We start from the raw sequence: 20,031 nt of genomic DNA on the forward strand, positions 1-20,031 counted from the left end.
GTCTTTAGTGCTACTAATTTGTGACTATTCCAATCAACCCAAATTTGGAGACACAAAGAGCCAAAATCTGAAAGGAGCTTCTTAAAGTCTTGATTCTAGGAAGACTACAAATAGGGAAAGCATAGTTTTAATTTACACAAATCACACATAAAAACAGAAAGAACTGGTATGCCTGCGTGGTTCAGTCGGTTGAGCAGCTGACTTCAACTCAGCTCATGATCTCACGGTTCATGAGTTTGAGCCCTGCACTGGGCTCTATGCTAACAGCTCAGAGCCTGGAGCCTGCTTTGGATTCTGTGTCTCCCTCTCTCTCTGCCCCTCTTCTGGTTGTGCTCTGTCTCTCAAAAATAAAATAAACTTAAAAAAAATTTTTTAACGTAAAACAGAGAGAAAAATTATTCCCCAAACCAAAAAGTCATGGCCAACATTTATAACAAAACTAGATGATAAAGTATCCCCACCAAGTACAAAAATCCATGCCAGTGGATACAAAACACCAATAGCTGCAAGTCCTGCAAATCAGCATGAAGAAACAGAAAGCAGCAAAGGGACAGAGGATCAATGGCTGAAAAAAGAAATACACTAGACATTATATGCCTAATCATACAAGAACACACCACCACCTCTAGTCTTGTCAAAACAATCAAAGCTGAATCTGATCACACATCTGGAGCCAGTGGCCAACTTCCAGGAAACAGAGGCTAGATGAACAGCATGAGTGTAATGTGTAATCACCAACCCCAACTATGAGAAATCCAGGTTTCTCAACAGGTGAATTTTTATTTTATTTTAACTTTTATTTTTATTTATTTATTTATTTATTTATTTATTTATTTATTTATATTGTTTTAAGTAGGCTCCATGCCCAACATGGGACTTGAACTCACAACCTTGAGACCAGGAGTCTCATGCTCTACTGACTGGGCCAGCCAGGTGCTCCTCAAAAGGGGAATTTTCAAAAAAAGAAAGGGAAAGAGGAGGAATCTGTAAATTAAGAGATTTAACAGTAATACATTTATTTAAATGGAAAAGATGAAGCTTTATTCTCTAAGAATGCCCACTTGGGTGAAAAAAAAGTATAAAGAAACATAAGGAAGTGATTAAAAGTCAGGATAGTAGATTAGTTTTAGAGGAAAGGAGGAAGCAATGATTGAGACAGGACACACAGAGCTGCTGCTAGGGTGACTGGTGAAGTTCTATTTCTTTACCTGGGAGGTAATTACAAGGGTATTTGCCTTATAATAATTTACTATTTATTTGTGAAGTTTTTCTATATCTATGGTTTATTTTACAATCAAAAAATTAAAAAGAAAAAAGAAACATGCTTTTGTCATCCTTGCCCTTGACTTCAGACTTGCCACCACATCTTTACTTTTATTTTCAACCTTCAGAAAAGACTTGCAACCCTCACCTTGGTCACAATACATTAGTAAATCAGGGTTATTGACCACAATAACGGTTTCTCCATCTTTACTATTTGGCCGATGATAGCGGTAGTGCACAGGCAAAAAAGCTTGGAAACAATCGATGCATTGTGAATCTTGTCTGGCATAAATTAGAACTTCAGATTCCTTGGACAAATAATTGGGAGCTTCTATATTAAAATTTTCTGAAACCATCACTGCCTGTCAAAAAAACAGCAAATATTAATCCAGAAGAAGAAATGAATGAGGAAGATCAATAAATAAAACCAGAAGATTGCTATACAGATGAACAGAAATGTCTAATCCCCCCCTTATAAACAATTTCCATTCCATGCCATCCGCAAAACACAAGATGTGCTCTAAAAGTTTGTTTACTAAAAGTAAACTGAGGAAATTATACTCTAGGGTGTGAACTTTCCCCATAATAAAAATTATTTGTAGTTTCTTTATCAACCTTGCTTGGGTGACAAAACAGGTACCAAAAAAAGAGAAATTCTGGGAATATAGCATTTAATAAATATGAAAACTATGACAAAAACAGTTAACCCAGTATTGGGTTGAAATGATTGCTATCATTCTGGTAATTTCCTGTTCTTCAGAGAAGTTAAGATGGCAGTGAGTAAGACAGAGTACTGTGGTCAGGAAGTCAAAGCAAAGGTCAGCACTCTTTCCATATTTGGTATAAAAAGTTAATAGAAAAATAGTAAATGCTTCTTTAAAAAAATATGGTAAAAAACAATTTAAAATAGATATTCTACACCAAAAGCAAAAATGCATATGTTGCCGAAATTAGTCCTGAATTATAATGTTTGTGTGTGTATATATTATATATCCATCCACACACATTTATGTATAAACACACATATACACATGCACATATATGTACACATATATAGGCACTCTATACATAATCTGTGAGTGTGTGTGTATGTGTATGTGTGTGTACAGACCTACACACATACAACTTGTCTCTAGATTCTCTATGTGAAGCCCAGATACATCTCATAGAAAAAAACAGAATTAACTTCTTCCCATCATGGCAAACATCCTAATTCTCCTGTTTGATGGAAGCACCAAGTACTTTATTTTTTCACATGTTTTTCCTTCTCTGATTATCACAGGAATAAGAAAAAAACAACTCACTGGCAAAAGCCAAGGAGTTATATAATCTTATGAGTCATAATGAACTTTAAAGGTGATCAAATTAAACCACTGTCCCAATGAGAGCATTGTTCAAGGATCCAGTCACTGCTTGAATACTCTCAATGACTAAAAGGAAGCTTATTGCTTTAAGTCATCTCATTTTATCTACTGTTAAAAGGTTATTCTTTTCTTTTTTTTTTTTTTAGGTTATTCTTTTTTTATGCGTAGAAATTTGATGCTCTGGTATATAACATTCACAACTGTCCTTGCTTACAATACCTACAATAAAACTGTTCCCTATTTCACTAAGGGTCCCTCAAACATTTCCACTAAATTTTCTCTTCCTCAGAGAAACATTCATAGCTTTCTTGGTTTCTCATGATATGGTTTCCGAATCATTCATCATATTAGTTACCTTTAGAAACACTCAGGGTATATAGTAGCAATATTACTTTCAGTCAAAAATTGTAAGATTATTTTAGCAGCCTTATTTCAGTGAGATATATATCCATATATAGAAGATATATGTACTTTTTTTAAAAATTAAGACTATTTTTCAGAGCAGTTTCAGGTTTACAGGAAAACAGAGCAGAAAATACAGCATCTCTATGTATCACCCCCCACCCTACAGGTTTCTCTACTATTAACATTAGTATGGTACATTTGTTACAATTGATAAGCCGGTTTTGACAAATTAAAGCCCATCATTTAAGTTAGGGTTCAATCTTTATGTTGTAGATTCTATGTGTTTTGACAAATGTAAAAGGACATAAATTCCCATTACAGCATCCTACAAAGTAGTTTCGCTGACCCTGTGTTCCACCTATTCGTCCCTATATCTTTCATTTGAAAATTTTGCAAAAACATTCAAGAAACTCCCATACTATTTTTTCAAATAATTGACTTATTACTAACTAAATGAAGGGCCTAGATTTATCTCTATTAAATTTTATCTTCCTGGCTACAGTCTATTTTTTCCAGGATGTTGAGATTTAATTGAAATTCAACCTGTCAACCAACATTTATGTAACATTTATGAATTTGGTAACTATGTCTTCTGTATTTTCACTTAAGGATAAAAATATTGACCAGGAGGATCAAGAGCAAAGTCCTAAGGAATATTACTAGACACCTCCTGCTAGAAATTTATTAATGAACTCTCCTTGGATACAACTAAGTGTAAATAAAAACACAGCCCAAAATTTTCTGTCTTATCTTATGAACATCTTATTTTCTATCTATCTTTAAAAAAAATTTTTTAAATGTGTTTATTTATTTTTGAGAGAGAGACAGAGCAAATGAGGGAGGGATAGAGAGAGAGAGGGAGACACAGAATCTGAAAGCAGGCTCCAGGCTCTGAGTTGTCAGCACGAAGCCTGACACGGGGCTTGAACTCACGAGCTGTGAGATCATGACCTGAGCCAAAGTCAGATGCTTAACCGATGAGCCACCCAGGCACCCCTTCTATCTATCTTATGTATGTATGACATGATAATAATAAACATATCTTTCTTTGAGTAGTTACTATGTTGACAGGTATTTCATTAAGTGGTTTATATACATTATCTCCTTTAATTTTCACAAGAACCCTATCTGGTAGGAACTATTAGCCTTATTATATAAATGAGCAAACAAAGTATCTGAGTGAATAAACAATATAAAGAATAAGTAGAGGAGCCAAGATTCAAAGCCAGGTCACACGGACTCCCTTATTCAATTAGGTTAAACTAAACAAAAAAACTAATATTTAATACAGCCATTCTTTACAGATACTGTGGGTTTGGTTCTTGATCACCACAATAAAGCAAATCAAATGAATCCTTTGGCTTCCCAATGCAAATAAAAGTTATGCTTATACTACATTGTAATCTATTAAGTGTGCAATAGCATTATGCCTTAAAAAAAACCCCAATGTACATGCCTTAAAGATATTTTATTGCTAAAAAATGCTAACCAGCATCTACACTTTCAGCAAGTTATAATCACTGATCACAGATCACCATAACAAATATAATAATAAAAAAGTTAAAAATATTATTACCAAAATGTGATACTGAGACATGAAGAGAGCAAATGCTGTTAGAAAAATGATGTTGAGGGGCGCCTGGGTGGCTCAGTCGGTTAGGCGTCCGACTAAGGCCCAGGTCATGATCTCACCGCGTTGGGCTCTGTGCTGACTGCTCAGAGCCTGGAGCCTGTTTCAGATTCTGTGTCTCCCTCTCTCTCTGACCCTCCCCCGTTCATGCTCTGTCTCTCTCCGTCTCAAAAATAAATAAATGTTAAAAAAAAAAAAAAAGTAAAAGAAAAATGATGTTGATAGGCTTGAACAGAGTTGCTACAAACCTTCAATTTGTAACAAAACACAGTATCTGTGAAGTACAATAAAGTGAAGCACAGTAAAATGAGATATGCCTGTAGCTGAAAATTAAGCATAAGTAAAACTGATATAAAGTATATTCCTGATTGTGATACTTAGAATTTATGATGGCACGATGATCTTCAACTTCTCTAAATATTGTTTTTTTACTTATTATTTTTCCCATAGAAATAAATATATGGTAAGTTCTCCGAATTGAGAATTTTTAAAACGTGCATTGAAACTGGGATATAATGAAAATGAGGCAGGAAGAAATAACAATTTGGCCTTCAGAGAGGGCTCTGTTGGTTGAAGAGTTATTTGGTAATGGTTCAAAAACTTTTACACTAGGCATTGAAACTCAAAAGTTAGCCTTTTAAGGGTTTCTTGGAAAATAATGAAAATATTCTAGAATAGTTGTGATGGTTGTACAATTTTATGAATATACTAAAAACTACTAACTTGTATATTTCAAAAAGGTGAATTTTGTGATTTGAATTGTATCTCAATTCTTAGAATGAGAATCTTTTTTTTTTTTTTTACACGAACTTCAACAAAGACCTAAATCCATTTTAAACCGAGATCAATTAAGAATCAACACAAGCTAACCCATAAACAACAACTTGAGGTCTTAGAGGTGATTTAGGAGTTTGGGCTAGGAGTTTCTTAAAACTGACCTACAACAGGGAAAGGGAAAAAATTGTACAAGTAGGTACATGCATTGACAGGTAACCAAAACCTCAGACAGCTGGAGGTGTGTATATCACTTTAGATGTAAAACAAGAGAAAAATATTTTTGGATATCATAACCTGACAATCAAAAGTAATCTGGACAATGGATGGATGCTAGATTTCCCAAATATGTGCCTAAACTATCAGTGCAACCCCCAAAAGCCTAGTGACTATATACTGATCTGCAAAAAATATTTTGTTATTCCATTTTCACTGCAGATAAAATAGCAATAATGTATTATCAAAAAACTGAAATTATACATCAAACATTAATCCAAAAGGAGCATACACTGGTTAACAGACATGGATCTATACTCTTTCATGACAATAGTTGAGTGTTGTCATATGACTACATATGTCACAAACCACTGCAGCTAAGTTAAATGAATTAAGCTATGAAATTGTGCCATATCAATAACATTTGCCATATCTTTCTCTCATGAACTAGAGCTCTTCAAAAAAACTTCTCAATTAAGGCATAGTAAGTGGTGGCTTTGAACAACTTCTACAATCTACAAATGTAAAACTTTATAAAAATTAAAGGTATAATACTTTTCTGACACTGAGATGTTAATTCTAACCATACATTTTTTTAATGATCTATTCCTGGGTGCCTGAATGGCTCAGTCAGTTAAGCATCCCACTTTGCTCTGGTCATGACCTCATGGTTCATGAGGTCAAACCCTGAGTTGGGCTCCGTGCTGACAGTGCAGAGCCTGCTTGGGATTCTCTCTCTCTCCCTCTCCCTGCCCCTCCCCCATGTACGCTTTCTTTCTCTCTCAAAATAAACAAACTTAAAAGTCACATTTTGTACCAACTGAGCCAGCCCAGGCGCCCCCAATGAAAAATCTTAAAGTATACTCTTTTCTGTTAACTTTCAAATATACATTATTGTTAACTACAGTCACCATACTCTACACTAGTTCCCAGAACTTACTCATCTTATAACTGGATGTTTGTACTCTTTGACCACCTTCACCTATTCCTCCCACACTCTTGCTCCTGGCAACCACCACCAGTCTACCAATCTGAGTTCAGTTTTTTTTAGATTCCACATATAAGTGAGATTTGTCTTTCTCTGTCTGACTTATTTCACTTAGCATGATGCACTCAAGGTTCATGTGTGTTGATGCAAAGACAGGATTTTCTTCTTTTTTATAGGTAACATTCCATTGTGTGTGTGTGTGTGTGTGTGTGTATACACACACACACACACACACACACACACACACACACACACACATTTTCTTTATCCATTCATCTGTTGATGGACACTTAGGTTGTTTCCATAGCTTGTCTACTGTAAATAATGCTGCAAGGAATATGGGGTAGAGATTTCCCTTCAAGATAGTTCAATCACAGGACAGTAGGCCATTTGAAGTTGTCCCACAACTCACTACTGCTCCATTTACTTTTTACATTTCTATTTTTTAATCTGTTTTATATTTTTTGTGGTTTCTATTACTATGTTTTCAAGTTTATTAATTTTTCTGCAATCCTTGAATGCCATTACTTTCTTCACAAGTTCAATGTTGCCCTCTTATATATCTTCCACGTCTCTACGTACCTTTTTGAACATATGAATACAGTTATAATAACTGTTTTCACGTCCTGTCTGTTAATTCTACTATCTGGGCCAGTTCTAGATTGGTTTTGATTGATTCATTTATCTCATTACAGGTCATATTTTTCCCCATCTTTTCATACCTCCTAATTTTTTATTAGAATCAGGACATTGTGATTTTGATCTTATGGGGTGCTGGATACTTCTGTATTCCTATAAGTATTCTTGAGTTTTGTTTGTATGCAGGAAAGTCACGTACAAACAGTTTGGTTTTCTGAAGGTCTTGCTTTTAAGATTTATTAAACAGAACTGCCATAATGTTCAGCCTAGGGCTAAGTATCTCCCACTACTGAGTAAAATTTCTTCTATTTACTCTATCTAATGCCCAGTGAATCAGGAGGCTGTTCCTAGCCTGGTTGCTGGGAGCAGACACTACTACTGGCCTTATGCGAGTACCAGACACTATAACCTCTAATTTTTTCATACGGTTCTTTTCCCAGCAGCAAGTAGTTTCCTCACATGCATGCACTAATCAATACTCAACTATGTACTTGAGGGGAATCTTTTATGGATCTCTGGAGTTGTCTCTATGCAATTCTCTCCTCTCTACCATGCTGTCTTGTGAATTCTGCTGACCTCAGTCTCCCCAGAATCTCACCTTCATCTCAATTCAAGAAGTCTACCAGGTTCTGCTTGGGTTCCTGCTCCCTATGCTATAGTCTGAAAACTCTCCAAAGCAATAAGCTGGGATGGTTGTAAAGCTCACCTTATTAATTGCCCAATTACTTCACATATCACTGCCCTCATTGTCTGATAGTCAATGATCTTTTCCATCATTTCATATATTTTGTCTACTTCTTGGTTATTTCACGTGAGAGAGTATATCTGGTTGCTGTCCTCCAACTTGGTCAGGACATAGAACCTAATACTACATATTTTGATTAAAACTTGATTTCAAAAACACAGCATTTACATTTTGATCTAAAGAACAGCAATTTCAAATGTTTCAATCTAATATTATGCTGTTTTCAAAGAATGTGAGAGATTTTAAGTATATCTAATAGCCCTATCTAAAAATGAAATGAGATTCATTTGATGTGCCTTATCCAATGTACCTATTTAAAGCTTGTCTTTATTTTCAAATTGCTGATAAACCATCACAAACTCCTTACAAAACATTTTGTTGCCACACATCACTCATTTAATTTGAACCCACTGTTCTATTTGCTGCAGTCACACATTTTATCTCATGGAACAGTCAAGATCTCTATCTAAATATATAAGCATTGATCATTTACTACATATAAATTAACTTCTATCCAGTTATACTCATCATTTAATACCACTTCTTGTGACAGAGTTTCTCTGCACAAATAATTGGGCCACAGTCTCAACCCAGCTAGGCAGAAGGAAATAACATCTCATATATCAGGAAATCAACTTCCAATTAGCTATGTGTCACAAATGAGACATCTATTTTTCTAGAAATTACCAAATGAAAAAGTAAATTCACTTAAAAGTCTTATAATTAAGGATTAGAAAATTAGGAAACAAGGGGCACCTGGGTGGCTCAGTTGGCTAAGCATTTGACTTTGGCCCAGGTCATGGTCTCATGGTTCATAAGCTTGAGCCCCATGTTGGGTGAGCTCGAGCCCTGCCTGGGGTGAGCTCAAGCCCCGCTTTGGGACTCTCTCTCTCTCTCTCTTTCTCTGCCACTAGCTCACTCACTCTCTCTCCAAAAAAAAAGAAAAAAAATAGGAAACAGAAAATCAAGATAAAGAGAAACTTGTCAATCAATCTAGAGTGGCATCCTGTTCCTGCCCAGTTTTCTTGCTACAATCATCTGCACATACCCCAATCTCATCCCTACCAAGAGGGTGTGCATGTGACCTCTTTTTGGGCACTCCTGTGCAAAAATAATTCCATTTTCTTAAAACATGGTAGGCAATTTTATTACGGAAATTTAAATATGATTCCAATCCATGTCACTACAAGCCAAGAACTGCGTTTAAATTTGAAACCTATTATTAAAATTTCAAAAGCCTCATTCAAAATTCATGACTCAGTGAAGGAAACAGATGAGGAAAAAAGCAATGAGGTCTTTCCACATGTGTATATGTACTGACACTGCCATATATGTGAACATGTGTATCTAAACTGTTATATATGTGTAAAAAAAACAGAACACAGGAAGAAATTTCGTGAATGGGGGTTGAGAGAGGTGGAAGTTCATCATTATACACCTTTTCATACCTCCTGAATATTGAACCATGAGAATATAATTACCTATTCAAGAAGAAATTTAAGTAAGTAATTAAAACAGATGAAGAAACTGGCCTAAACCACAATTAGAAATAAAATGTCATTATATATGACTCCAAGTATAGTATATTTATTTTACCTTTCCTATATTTATATAGAGATTATAATCTTACGAACAAAGATTTCCCAAAATTTCTTAATAGGAATCATCTGAGTTGTTAAAAACAGATTTTTGGTCCAATCTAGATCTACTGAATTAAGATTTCCCAGAAAGACATAATCTGCACAAAAAGCAGCCCCAAGTAATTCTTACCAAAAGTTAAGGAAACCATTAACTAAGGAATAAGATTCATTTCTGGAAAGAGCAACAACTTTGCAATTAGACAATCCTGGATTTATCTCTTGGCTCTTCCATTTACCTGTGTGATCCTGGATAAGTTACTTGGCCTCTTTGTGCCTCAGGTTCCTTATCTATAAAGTTGGAAAGATAATACTTCTAGGGTTTTTATAAAGATTGATCTGTGCAGAAGGTATGGGACATCATATTTCTCTAATGCTTAATATACCTTGCTTCCTTAAAAAAAAAAAAAAGAAGATATCTGGCATATAGATATCCAATATCCTCCCACATTCAAATTATACAGATGTTAGGGTATATGTCACTCTAACGATACTGTTAAATGCTGAAGCAGTATTTATTAACCATTAATCTTCACAAAAACATATAATAGTCACTAAACTAGGAGCCAATCTGACAAAAAGCATTTAACTAGTTCAGTTTAGTTGGTTTATTACTGACAAGTTTGACACATATCACTCATTTTTTTTTTTTTTTAAATTTTTTTTTTTTCAACGTTTTTTATTTATTTTTGGGACAGAGAGAGACAGAGCATGAACGGGGGAGGGGCAGAGAGAGAGGGAGACACAGAATCAGAAACAGGCTCCAGGCTCCGAGCCATCAGCCCAGAGCCTGACGCGGGGCTCGAACTCACGGACCGCGAGATCGTGACCTGGCTGAAGTCGGACGCTTAACCGACTGCGCCACCCAGGCGCCCCTTTATCACTCATTTTTTAAAGAATATTCCTATCCTACCTAAAAGAAATTACTTTATATGCTTTAACAAAATGAATAAAGCGTACAATGTTGCTTTGTCTATTATTTTTCCTTAATCCAAATTATAGCATCCCTAAAATAATTTCTCTCTCAAAAAAATTCTCTAATAGTTATACCTCTGTTATGTTTCTCTCTCGTAATGAAGCCAACTCATATGGATCCACAAAAAGTCCTGATGGAATGTACTGTTTAATTAACAGTCGGCAGGTCTGTAAGTCCTCAAGGCTTTCTCCAAATTTCACTTTTATTAAGAGGTCTCTGTAAGATAAGTACATTTAAAATAAATCTCTCCATTCAATTGTTAAATGAAATAGCATAACATTACATTCGAATTAGTAAAAACACTGCATTTCAAATTCATTTTTCAGAAAATCATAAAGTCAAATGAAGTATTTATATCATGTCAGAACCACTCATGAGATTGTTTATGAATTTATGTCATAAGCCACAGTACAGTATTAGTAGAAAACAAAGATCAATGGAAAGAAATAGAGTCCAAAAACAGACACACACGTTTATAGGCAATAAAGGTGCCAATATAATTTGATAGGAAAAGGAGAGTCTTTTCAACAAGTAGTACTGAAACAAGAAATCTACACAGAAAAAAAATGAACCTTGATCTCAAACTCATACCACGTACAAATATTAATTTGAAGTAGATTATAAACCTAAATGTATAATTGTCCCAGCTTTCTGTCTGAAGGCACATGTTGGACCAAGTATGGGGAAGGAAACCCAAAGCACAACACAGTGGTTTTGCTTAAATTATAAAACAGAGATAGAAGTAAAGGGAGGGGCGCCTGGGTGGCTAAGTCCGTTAAGCGTCCACCTCTTGATCTCTGTTCAGGTCATGATCTCAAGGTTTGTGAGTTTGAGCCCCATGTTGGACTTTGCGCTGCCAGTGCATAGCCTACTTGGAATTCTCTCTTTCTCTCTTTCTCTCTCAAAATAAATAAACTTAAAAAACAACAACAACAACAACAACAACAACAACAAGTTAAGGGAGACTGAAGTAGCTGGAAGATAAGGTGCTAAATTCCAGAGAGGACAGTACTATGTAGGAGTTCTATAAATCTGAATTGGTCTCCCTTTGAGTTTTTTCTGAATACTAAGTAAAGCATGAGTAAAGTGTAATTCCACGAGACTGGGCAAAGAATAACCAGGGAACTGAAAAATAAGAAATTCTAAAATTTCACACAAGTTGGGAGAAATCTGCATTTCCAACCAACCAAAGTACAGAGACCATAGCTTTTGGTAAAGATACCAATACGACAAGGCCTTTGCAGCTAAATTAGCCTTGCAGTAAAGGCCACTTTAATTTTAGACCTATACAAAAAAAGGTTAAGAGGATCAAGCTGATACACAAGTTAATTTAACTGCTAATAGAAAAAATAAGCCCAATGCCCTTCAAAGGAAGATAAAATCCACACACTCAAAAATGCTCATATCAGGATGCCTAGGTGGCTGAGACAGTTAAGTGTCTGACTTTGACTCAGGTCTTGATCTAGTGGTTCATGAGTTCCAGCCCCATGTCAGGCTCTGTGCTGACAGCTTGGAGCCTGGAGCCTGCTTCAGACTCTGTGTCTCTCCCTCTCTCTCTGCCCCTCCCCTGCTTGAGCATGCGCACTCTCTCTCAAAAGTAAATAAACATTAAAAAAAAAAAAGGAAGAGAAAGAGGAGAAAGAAATGAATGATTCTAAGATGCGGACATTATTCTTAGTGTGGAATAATATTTGAAGGTAGGCTATGATAAGCTGAAATTGTACACTATAAAGTCTAAAGCAACCAATTAGAAAAAGAAAGAGGTATAGCTAGTAAGCCAAAAATGGAGATAAAATGGAATGCTTAAAAAATATTCAATTTATCTAAAATAAGGCAAGGAAAGAGAGAAAAGATTAGCTAGGACAAATATAAAAACAGTAACAAAATGGATAGGGTTAAACCAAACCAAACAAATAAATATTTATATTAAAGTAAATGGTCCAGGGGCACCTGGGTAGCTCAGTCAGTTAAGCTTCTGACTCTTGACCTCAGCTCAGGTCACGATCTCATGGTTTGTGGGATTGAGTCCCATGTTGGGCTCTGTGCTGTCAGCGCAGAGCCGGTTTGGAATTCTCTCTCTCCCTCCCTCTCTGTCCCTCCCCTGCTCACATAAGCACACATGTGCGCTCACTCTGTCTCTGTCTCCCTCTCAAAATAAACTTAAGAATTTTTTTTTTTTTAAAGTAAATGGTCTAGGTGCTCCTCAGTGGCTCAGTTGGTTAAGTGTTCAACTTCAGCTCAGGTCATGATTTCACAGTTCATGAGTTCCAGCCCCGTGTTGGGCTCTGGGCTGACAGCTCAGAGCCTGGAGCCTGCTTCAGATTCTGTGTCTCCCTCTCTCTCTGCCCCTCCCCCACTCACACTCTGTCTCTAAGTGAATAAACATTAAAAAAAAAAAAAAAAAAAAGTAAATGGTCTAATCATTCCAATTAGAATGTAGAGATTGACAGACTGGATAAAATAGCAACAATTATATGCTATCTATAAGACACACATTAATAATAAAAATAGTGAAATAATAATAATAAAAATATTGCTATATTAACATCAAAAATGCAGATTTCAGGACAAGGAATATTGTCAGGGATAAAGAAGGACATTACAAAAAGATAAAAGGATCAATTCATCAGAACACATAATAATCCTAAATGTGCTATAAAACATCTAAAAACAGTGTTTCAAAATGTTCATGTATTTTACTTCACAGCAAAAACTGGTAAAGCTTCAAGGATAAATAGACAAGTCTGCAATTACAGCCAGAGATTTTAATACCCCTCTCTCAATAATGGATAGAATAAGTAGAAAATCAGTAAGGATATAGAAGGCATTCACAATCTTCAATCAAGTTTATCTGACATTAATAGACTGTTCTACCAAATGAGCACACTGCACTAGAAAAATCTATATGCTGGGCAATAAAAGAAGTCTCTAGAAGTTTTCATAGGACTGAACTCTTGTTGAGTATAGTCTCTAACCACAGGGAATTGAGTTAGAAATCAAAAGAGGAGGAGAAACCGCCTTCACCAAAGCCACAGCCTCAGGCTCAGTCTCCTCCTTTGCCTCTGCCTGGGATCTGCTGCCAGGAAGCTTTGGCTTCACAGTTACATGTGTAGTCTTAGGTTTCTTTACCACCAGAAAGAAAAAAATGGACACCTTGCATCCTGGAAATTCATTTAGGAGATTGAAATTAGGGCCTCTTTCAAATGTGGACATGGCTAATGGAGGAGCAACAAGACCCAACAGGCCAAATACTGTAGATACAATATGCCAGTTCAAACTAGTACTTCTGGAAGAGTCTGCCCTTGGCAAATCAAGCCTAGTTCTTTGTTTTGTGAAGGGCCAGTTTCATGAATTTCAAGAGAATACTGCTGTGGCTGCTTCTGTAACCCAAATTGGCTAGCTTGATAATACAACTGTGAAGTCTGAAGTAGGGGACGCAGCTGGTCAAGAATCATACTATAGCCTAGCACCAATGTACCACAGAGAAGCACAGGTAGCCAGACCTGAATATGAGATCTCAAATGAGGAGTTCTTTGCAAGAGCAAAAAACTGGGTTAAAGAAGTTCAGAGGCAAGCAAGTCCTAACACTGTCATAGCTTTACCAGGAAACAAAGCTGACCTAGAATAAATGAGCTGTAGATTTCCAGGAAGCACAGTCCTATGCAGATGACAAAATTAATATTCATGGAGACATCAGCTAAAACATCAATGAATGTAAATGAAATATTTACAGTAATAGCAAAAAATCTGCCAAATAATGGAGCACAAAATCCAGGAGCAAATTCTGCCAGAGGAAGAGCAGCAGAATTTATTGAACTCACACAGCCAACCAGGAGTCAGTGTTGTAGTTATTAAACCTCCAGTTTGAGCTAGCTGGAATATTCTTCTGCTTCTTAAAATGTTTTTTTTTTTTCCCTTAAATGTTAATAACACTGAAACTGGTACACTTAACTGGTCCAATGTGATTTCCAAAAAGAGATTTATGATAGAGTCAAGTTTCTAATACAGAATTATTTTAAGTGTTTTGAACTTAATTTTTAATAACACACGTGTCCCTCTGTTCAGCAATAGAAATAAATGAAATAATAAAGAGCAGAAATCAATGAAATAGAAACTAGACAAATAATAGAGAAACATCAATGAAATACCTTCTTTCCAAAGATCAGTAACATTGACAAATCTCTAGATTTGTCCACTGCTTTATTGGAAGGTTAGAGGAAATCATTTCTTATCACCAGAGATATAACAAAATACTATTTGGACCCATAGTTAACCACAGTTCTATGAAAAAGGCATGTAACTCATTAACTTAGGCTTTGCAAAAACATTCTTTTTTATTTATTTCTATTTTTTTTTAAGTTTATTTATTTATTTTGAGAGAGAGGCCGTGTGTGCAGGGAAGGGGCAGAGAGAAAGGGACAGGATCCCAGGCAGGTTCTGCGCTATGAGCACGGAGCCCACAAGGCTCCATCTCAAGAACTGCGAGATCAAAAGTCAGATATTCAACAGACTGAGCCACCCACACACCCCAAAACATTCTTTTTTAAAAAGGATGATCTAAAGATACTTCTACTTTGCTACAGTAATTCAGACAAACGATAATTTCTCCTAGTATCTACATTTAAAGTGTATATTCCACATTTTAACAAATTAGCCATGAGAAAACAGTCCTATATCTTCAGGGGAAAAAAATAAACATCAATGACATCTAAACTATAGCCAGTCCTGTTATTTTTTAAATAGACTTAAAAAAATCAAGTGCAACCACATCTAAATTTAGGAATATGAAACTGATAAATGCATCTTAATGAACAGCACTCCCTGCAAACATGTGGGCTCTTCAACAAAAATGAAACAAACCAGATGTCTGTGAATCTGTTTAATTACTACTAGCTTTGTCGTTTAGGGGCTAAAAGGGGCTTTTGTTCCCTTTGGATGTAATATAGTCGATGCACTAACAATATGTACATTCAAACTTATTTTATTTTTTTTTAATTTTTTTAATGTTTCTTTATGTTTGAGAGAGAGAGAGAGAGAGAGAGAGAGAGAGAGAGAGAGAGAGAGAGACAAACTGTGAGCAGGGGAGGGGCAGAGAGAGAAAAGAATCCGAAGCAGACTCCAGGCTCTGAGCTGTTAGCACAGAGCCCGACACGGGGCTCAAACTCATGACCTATGAGATAATGACCTGAGCCAAAGTCTGACGCTTAACCGACTGGGCCACCCAGACACCCCAAACTTATTTTAAATTCCATCTTCAACTGTATTGGAAGTAAGGTACTGGACTGTAGTGTCCATATTGTTTACTTTTCTACAATATTAAGAGTTGTTTGAAAGTATGTAAACTGTACAGTTACTAAAACAGCTAATTATTTCCTCTCTCCTTCTTTGCAAGGAAGAGGGCTTCAGTTGTTCCTGTATGGCTAGAACCATCGTAAACAACATACCTGTAATCTATAATATAAGTGCTGCAATATGTTGGTAATAATCTTGCAGCCTTATTTTCCGAATTCATTTTATTTTGACCACTTCAGTATATTGCACTAATTGTTTTAGGTATTTCCATTATGTGTCAAGGATGATCTAACCTATTTGAGTGCTGAACAGCTAGCAGAACTTGTACATTTATAATAATTCCAAATTGGTAAAGAAAACATTTCACTAGTGTTCAGTTTATTTTGAGGTGATCAGGTTAGAATAAATAGTTACTATAAAAAAACAAAAAATCAGTAAAAAATTTCTGGAAAATCCCCCAAAACCTTAAAATCAAACAACATATGTCTAAATAACTGATGTAAGAAAAGAAATCAAAAAGGATATTAGAAAATATACTGACCTAAATGAAAATGAAAACAAACACGTCAAAACTTACAGGATACAGCTAAAGTCCTGCATAGAAGGAAACATAGCCTTAAATGCAAAGATACTTTTATTAAGGAAAAAACTCTAAAATCAATGACCTAAGCCACCACATTAAAAAACTAAGAAGGAGGGGCGCCTGGGTGGCTCGGTCGGTTGGGTGTCCAACTTCGGCTCAGGTCAGGATCTCGCGGTCCGTGAGTTCGAGCCCCGCGTCGGGCTCTGGGCCGATGGCTCAGAGCCTGGAGCCTGTTTCCGATTCTGTGTCTCCCTCTCTAACCCCTCCCCCGTTCATGCTCTGTCTCCCTCTGTCTCAAAAATAAATAAAACGTTTAAAAAAAAAAAATTTAAGAAAAAAAAAACTAAGAAGGAAATTAAACTTAAAGCAAAAAGGAAAGAAATAATAAAGAGCAGAAATCAATGAAACAGAAAGTAGACAACAGAGAAACATCAATGAAACCTTTTCTTTCCAAAAATCAGTAACATTGACAAATCTCTAGATTGATCATGAAAGAGAAAAAGCACAGATCACCAATATCAGGAATAAAAGAGGAAACATTACTATACAATCTCTACATATGAAGAGGACAATAAGGGAATACTTGAATAATTTTACTCCAATTAAACAACTTAAAATAGCTAAATTCCTGGAAAGAAAAAATTACAAGAACTGACAAAAGAAAAAATAGAGTATCTAAATATCTCTGTATCTTGAATTTGTAATTAAAAGAAAAAGTTTAAAGCCTTCCCGCATGAAAAACCTCAGCCCTAGATGGCTCTATTGTTTAATTCTATTAAATATTTTAAAAAGAAATAATACCAATGCTGCACAATCAGAAAATAAAGTAGAAGGAAATATTTCCCAATTTATTTTACAAGGACAGCACTGGCCTGACACCAAAGCCCGAAAAAAGCATCACAACAAAAGACAAGTATAGACCAATATTCCTCATGAACAGAGAAGTAAAAAATCCCTTTTTTAAAATTTATTTTTTTTAATCTTTTAATTATTTATCTTGTTTTGTTATTTTTTATTTTTTAAATTAAATTAAATTTTTTTAACCTTTTTCAAAAATGTTTATTTACTTCTGAGAGTGAGAGAGAGAGAGAGAGACAGCACAAGTGGGGGAGGGGCAGAGAGGGAGACACAGAATCTGAAGCAGGCTCCAGGCTCTGAACTGTTAGCACAGAGCCCGACACGGGGCTCGAACTCATGAGCTGTGAGATCATGACCTGAGCCAAAGTTGGACACCCACCTGACTGATCCACCTAGGTGCCCCAGAAGTAAAAAATCTTTAACAAGATACTAGCATATCAAATCCAGTAATATTTCAAAAAGATAATAATACATCACGACCAAGGGGGAAGTTTATTATTCCAATTATCAACATTTGTACTGTACCATATTGACAGAATAAATTAGAAAAATCATATGATTCTCTTATAATAGATGCAGAAAAAGCTGTTAATAATTCTTAACATTAATCATGAAAAAAAGTTTCAGGAAACTAGGAACATAAAAGAACATCCTCAACTGATAAAAGCCACCTACAAAAATATCTAACATAAATACCATATTTAATGGTGAAAGGCTGGATACCTTCCATTTAAGATGAGAAACAAGGATGGATGGAAAGGGAAGGACGTTTTATTCAATACTGTATTAGGAAAAAATAAATTAAAAAGTACAAAAATTAAAACAACAACAACAACAACAACAACATTGTATTAGAGTTTCTAGCCAGTTCAAAAAGGTAAGGATATAAAAACCATACAGGGGCACCTGGGGGGCTCCGTTGGTTAAATGTCCAACTCTTGATTTCAGCTCAGGTCATGATCTCACGGTTCATGAGTTTGAGCCCCAGGACAGGCTCTGACAGCACGGAGCCTGCTTGGGATTCTCCATCTCCCTCTGTCTCTGCCCCTCTTCCACTCACGCTCACGCACATTCTCACTCTCTCAAAAATAAATAAACATTTAAAAAAAATCATACAGATTGCCTTTCTTTTGCAAACCCATGATCACCTATGTAGAATATCCTAAGGAATCCATGAAAAAGCCACAGGCATTGATAAATGATTTCAATAAGGAATTAGGGTACAACGTAAACATACAAAAGTCAACTGTATTTTATTACCAGCAAAAACCAACCAGAAATAAAAACTTTAAAACAATATTTTTTACATTAAAAAAAACTTAGGGGTATATTTAACAAAACATATGCAAGACTTATACTCTGCAAGTTACAGTGTTGTTAAGATAACTGATAAAGCCTAAATAAATGAAGATGCCATATTCATGCACCGGAATACTCATGAATGGTAACATATCACTTCTCTACAAATTGATCTAGAGTTTCGACAGAATCCTAATGAAAAGTTCATGAAGCTTTTTTGAAGAGATCTACAAATTAATTCCAAAAGTTAACAACTTGGAAAAAAAAGTTGAAGAACTCCGACGTTCTGATTTGAAGCCATAATATTATCAAGCTATAGTTACCAAGGTGGTGCATTAGTGGCATATGGATGGACATCCAGGGGTTGGCAAACTTTTTCTGTAAAGACCCTAACAGTAAATATTTCAGGCTTTGTGAGCCTTACAAAATTTGTTACATATTTTTCTTTGCCTTTAAAAAAAAACAACAACCTTCAAAAACATAAAAATCATTTTAAGCTCAAGGGCAGTACAAAATAAGCCATGTGCAGGATTTGGCCTTGAGCCAGTTAGCCAAATGTTTGTGCGTCATAGAGTGCACAGATAGATCCTCACACATAAGGTAATTAATTTTCAACAAATGTGTCAAAGTAATTTGATGAGGAAAGAATAATCCTTTCACCAAATGATGCTGGGTCAACTGGATATCCATAAGGAAAAAAACCTAATAGTATACACAAAAATTCAATGATCTTGGAATAGGCATGGATTTCTTACTTAGGACACAAAAACGATGAACTACGAGAAAAAAAAAATGATAAACTGGACTCCATCAAAATTAGAATTCTTACAACCCAATAATAAGATGACAAACCAGCCATTCAGTTTAAACATGGACAAGAAGGGGCACCTGGGTGGTTCAGTCGGTCAAGCATCCAACTTCAGCTCAGGTCATGATCTCACAGCGTCAGGCTCTGTGCTGACAGCTCAGAGCCTGAAGCCTGCTTTGGATTCTGTGTCTCCCTCTCCCTCTGCCCCTTCCCTGCTTGCACTCTGTTTCTCTCTCTCAAAAATAAATAAACATTAAAAAAAAAAAAAAAAGAATGCATATAAAGAACTGATTATCAACAGCAGCTAAATATACAGAGATTTTTGTTTCTTTGCTTATATTCTTCCAAATAGCCTGAGGTAATTTTACATATAGCATTTTATTTTCCTAATAATTTGTATTCACTAAAAGAATTCTGAATAATATTTGTGGTATTGTTATATTCTATTTTCATTAAAAAATATCATTTCTAGTAATATAAAATCTAAGGATAAAATATGCAAATCAATTAAATCCCAAAGTTCTGTATTTACATGGGAAGAAACAAAAATACTT

At 35.5% G+C, this 20,031-nt stretch overlaps 1 protein-coding gene and 1 pseudogene across 1 annotated transcript in view; one reads left to right on the forward strand and one right to left on the reverse strand.

Annotated features, from left to right (window-relative positions):
* PIGX (phosphatidylinositol glycan anchor biosynthesis class X) overlaps positions 1-20,031 on the reverse strand; it is a gene marked incomplete at its 5' end in the record, with an annotated part of 31,946 nt that overhangs the window by 5,322 nt on the left and 6,593 nt on the right. Inside the window, 2 exons of the mRNA XM_058730971.1 lie at positions 1,412-1,625; positions 10,712-10,853. Of these exons, the coding sequence (XP_058586954.1) occupies positions 1,412-1,625; positions 10,712-10,853 (356 nt within the window). The remainder of the gene's footprint in view (positions 1-1,411; positions 1,626-10,711; positions 10,854-20,031) is intronic.
* LOC131512384 (ras-related protein Rab-5A-like) lies at positions 12,842-14,893 on the forward strand (annotated as a pseudogene).

This window comes from Neofelis nebulosa, chromosome 5 (genome assembly GCF_028018385.1).
Source record: "Neofelis nebulosa isolate mNeoNeb1 chromosome 5, mNeoNeb1.pri, whole genome shotgun sequence".
NCBI classification, from domain to species: Eukaryota; Metazoa; Chordata; class Mammalia; order Carnivora; family Felidae; genus Neofelis; species Neofelis nebulosa.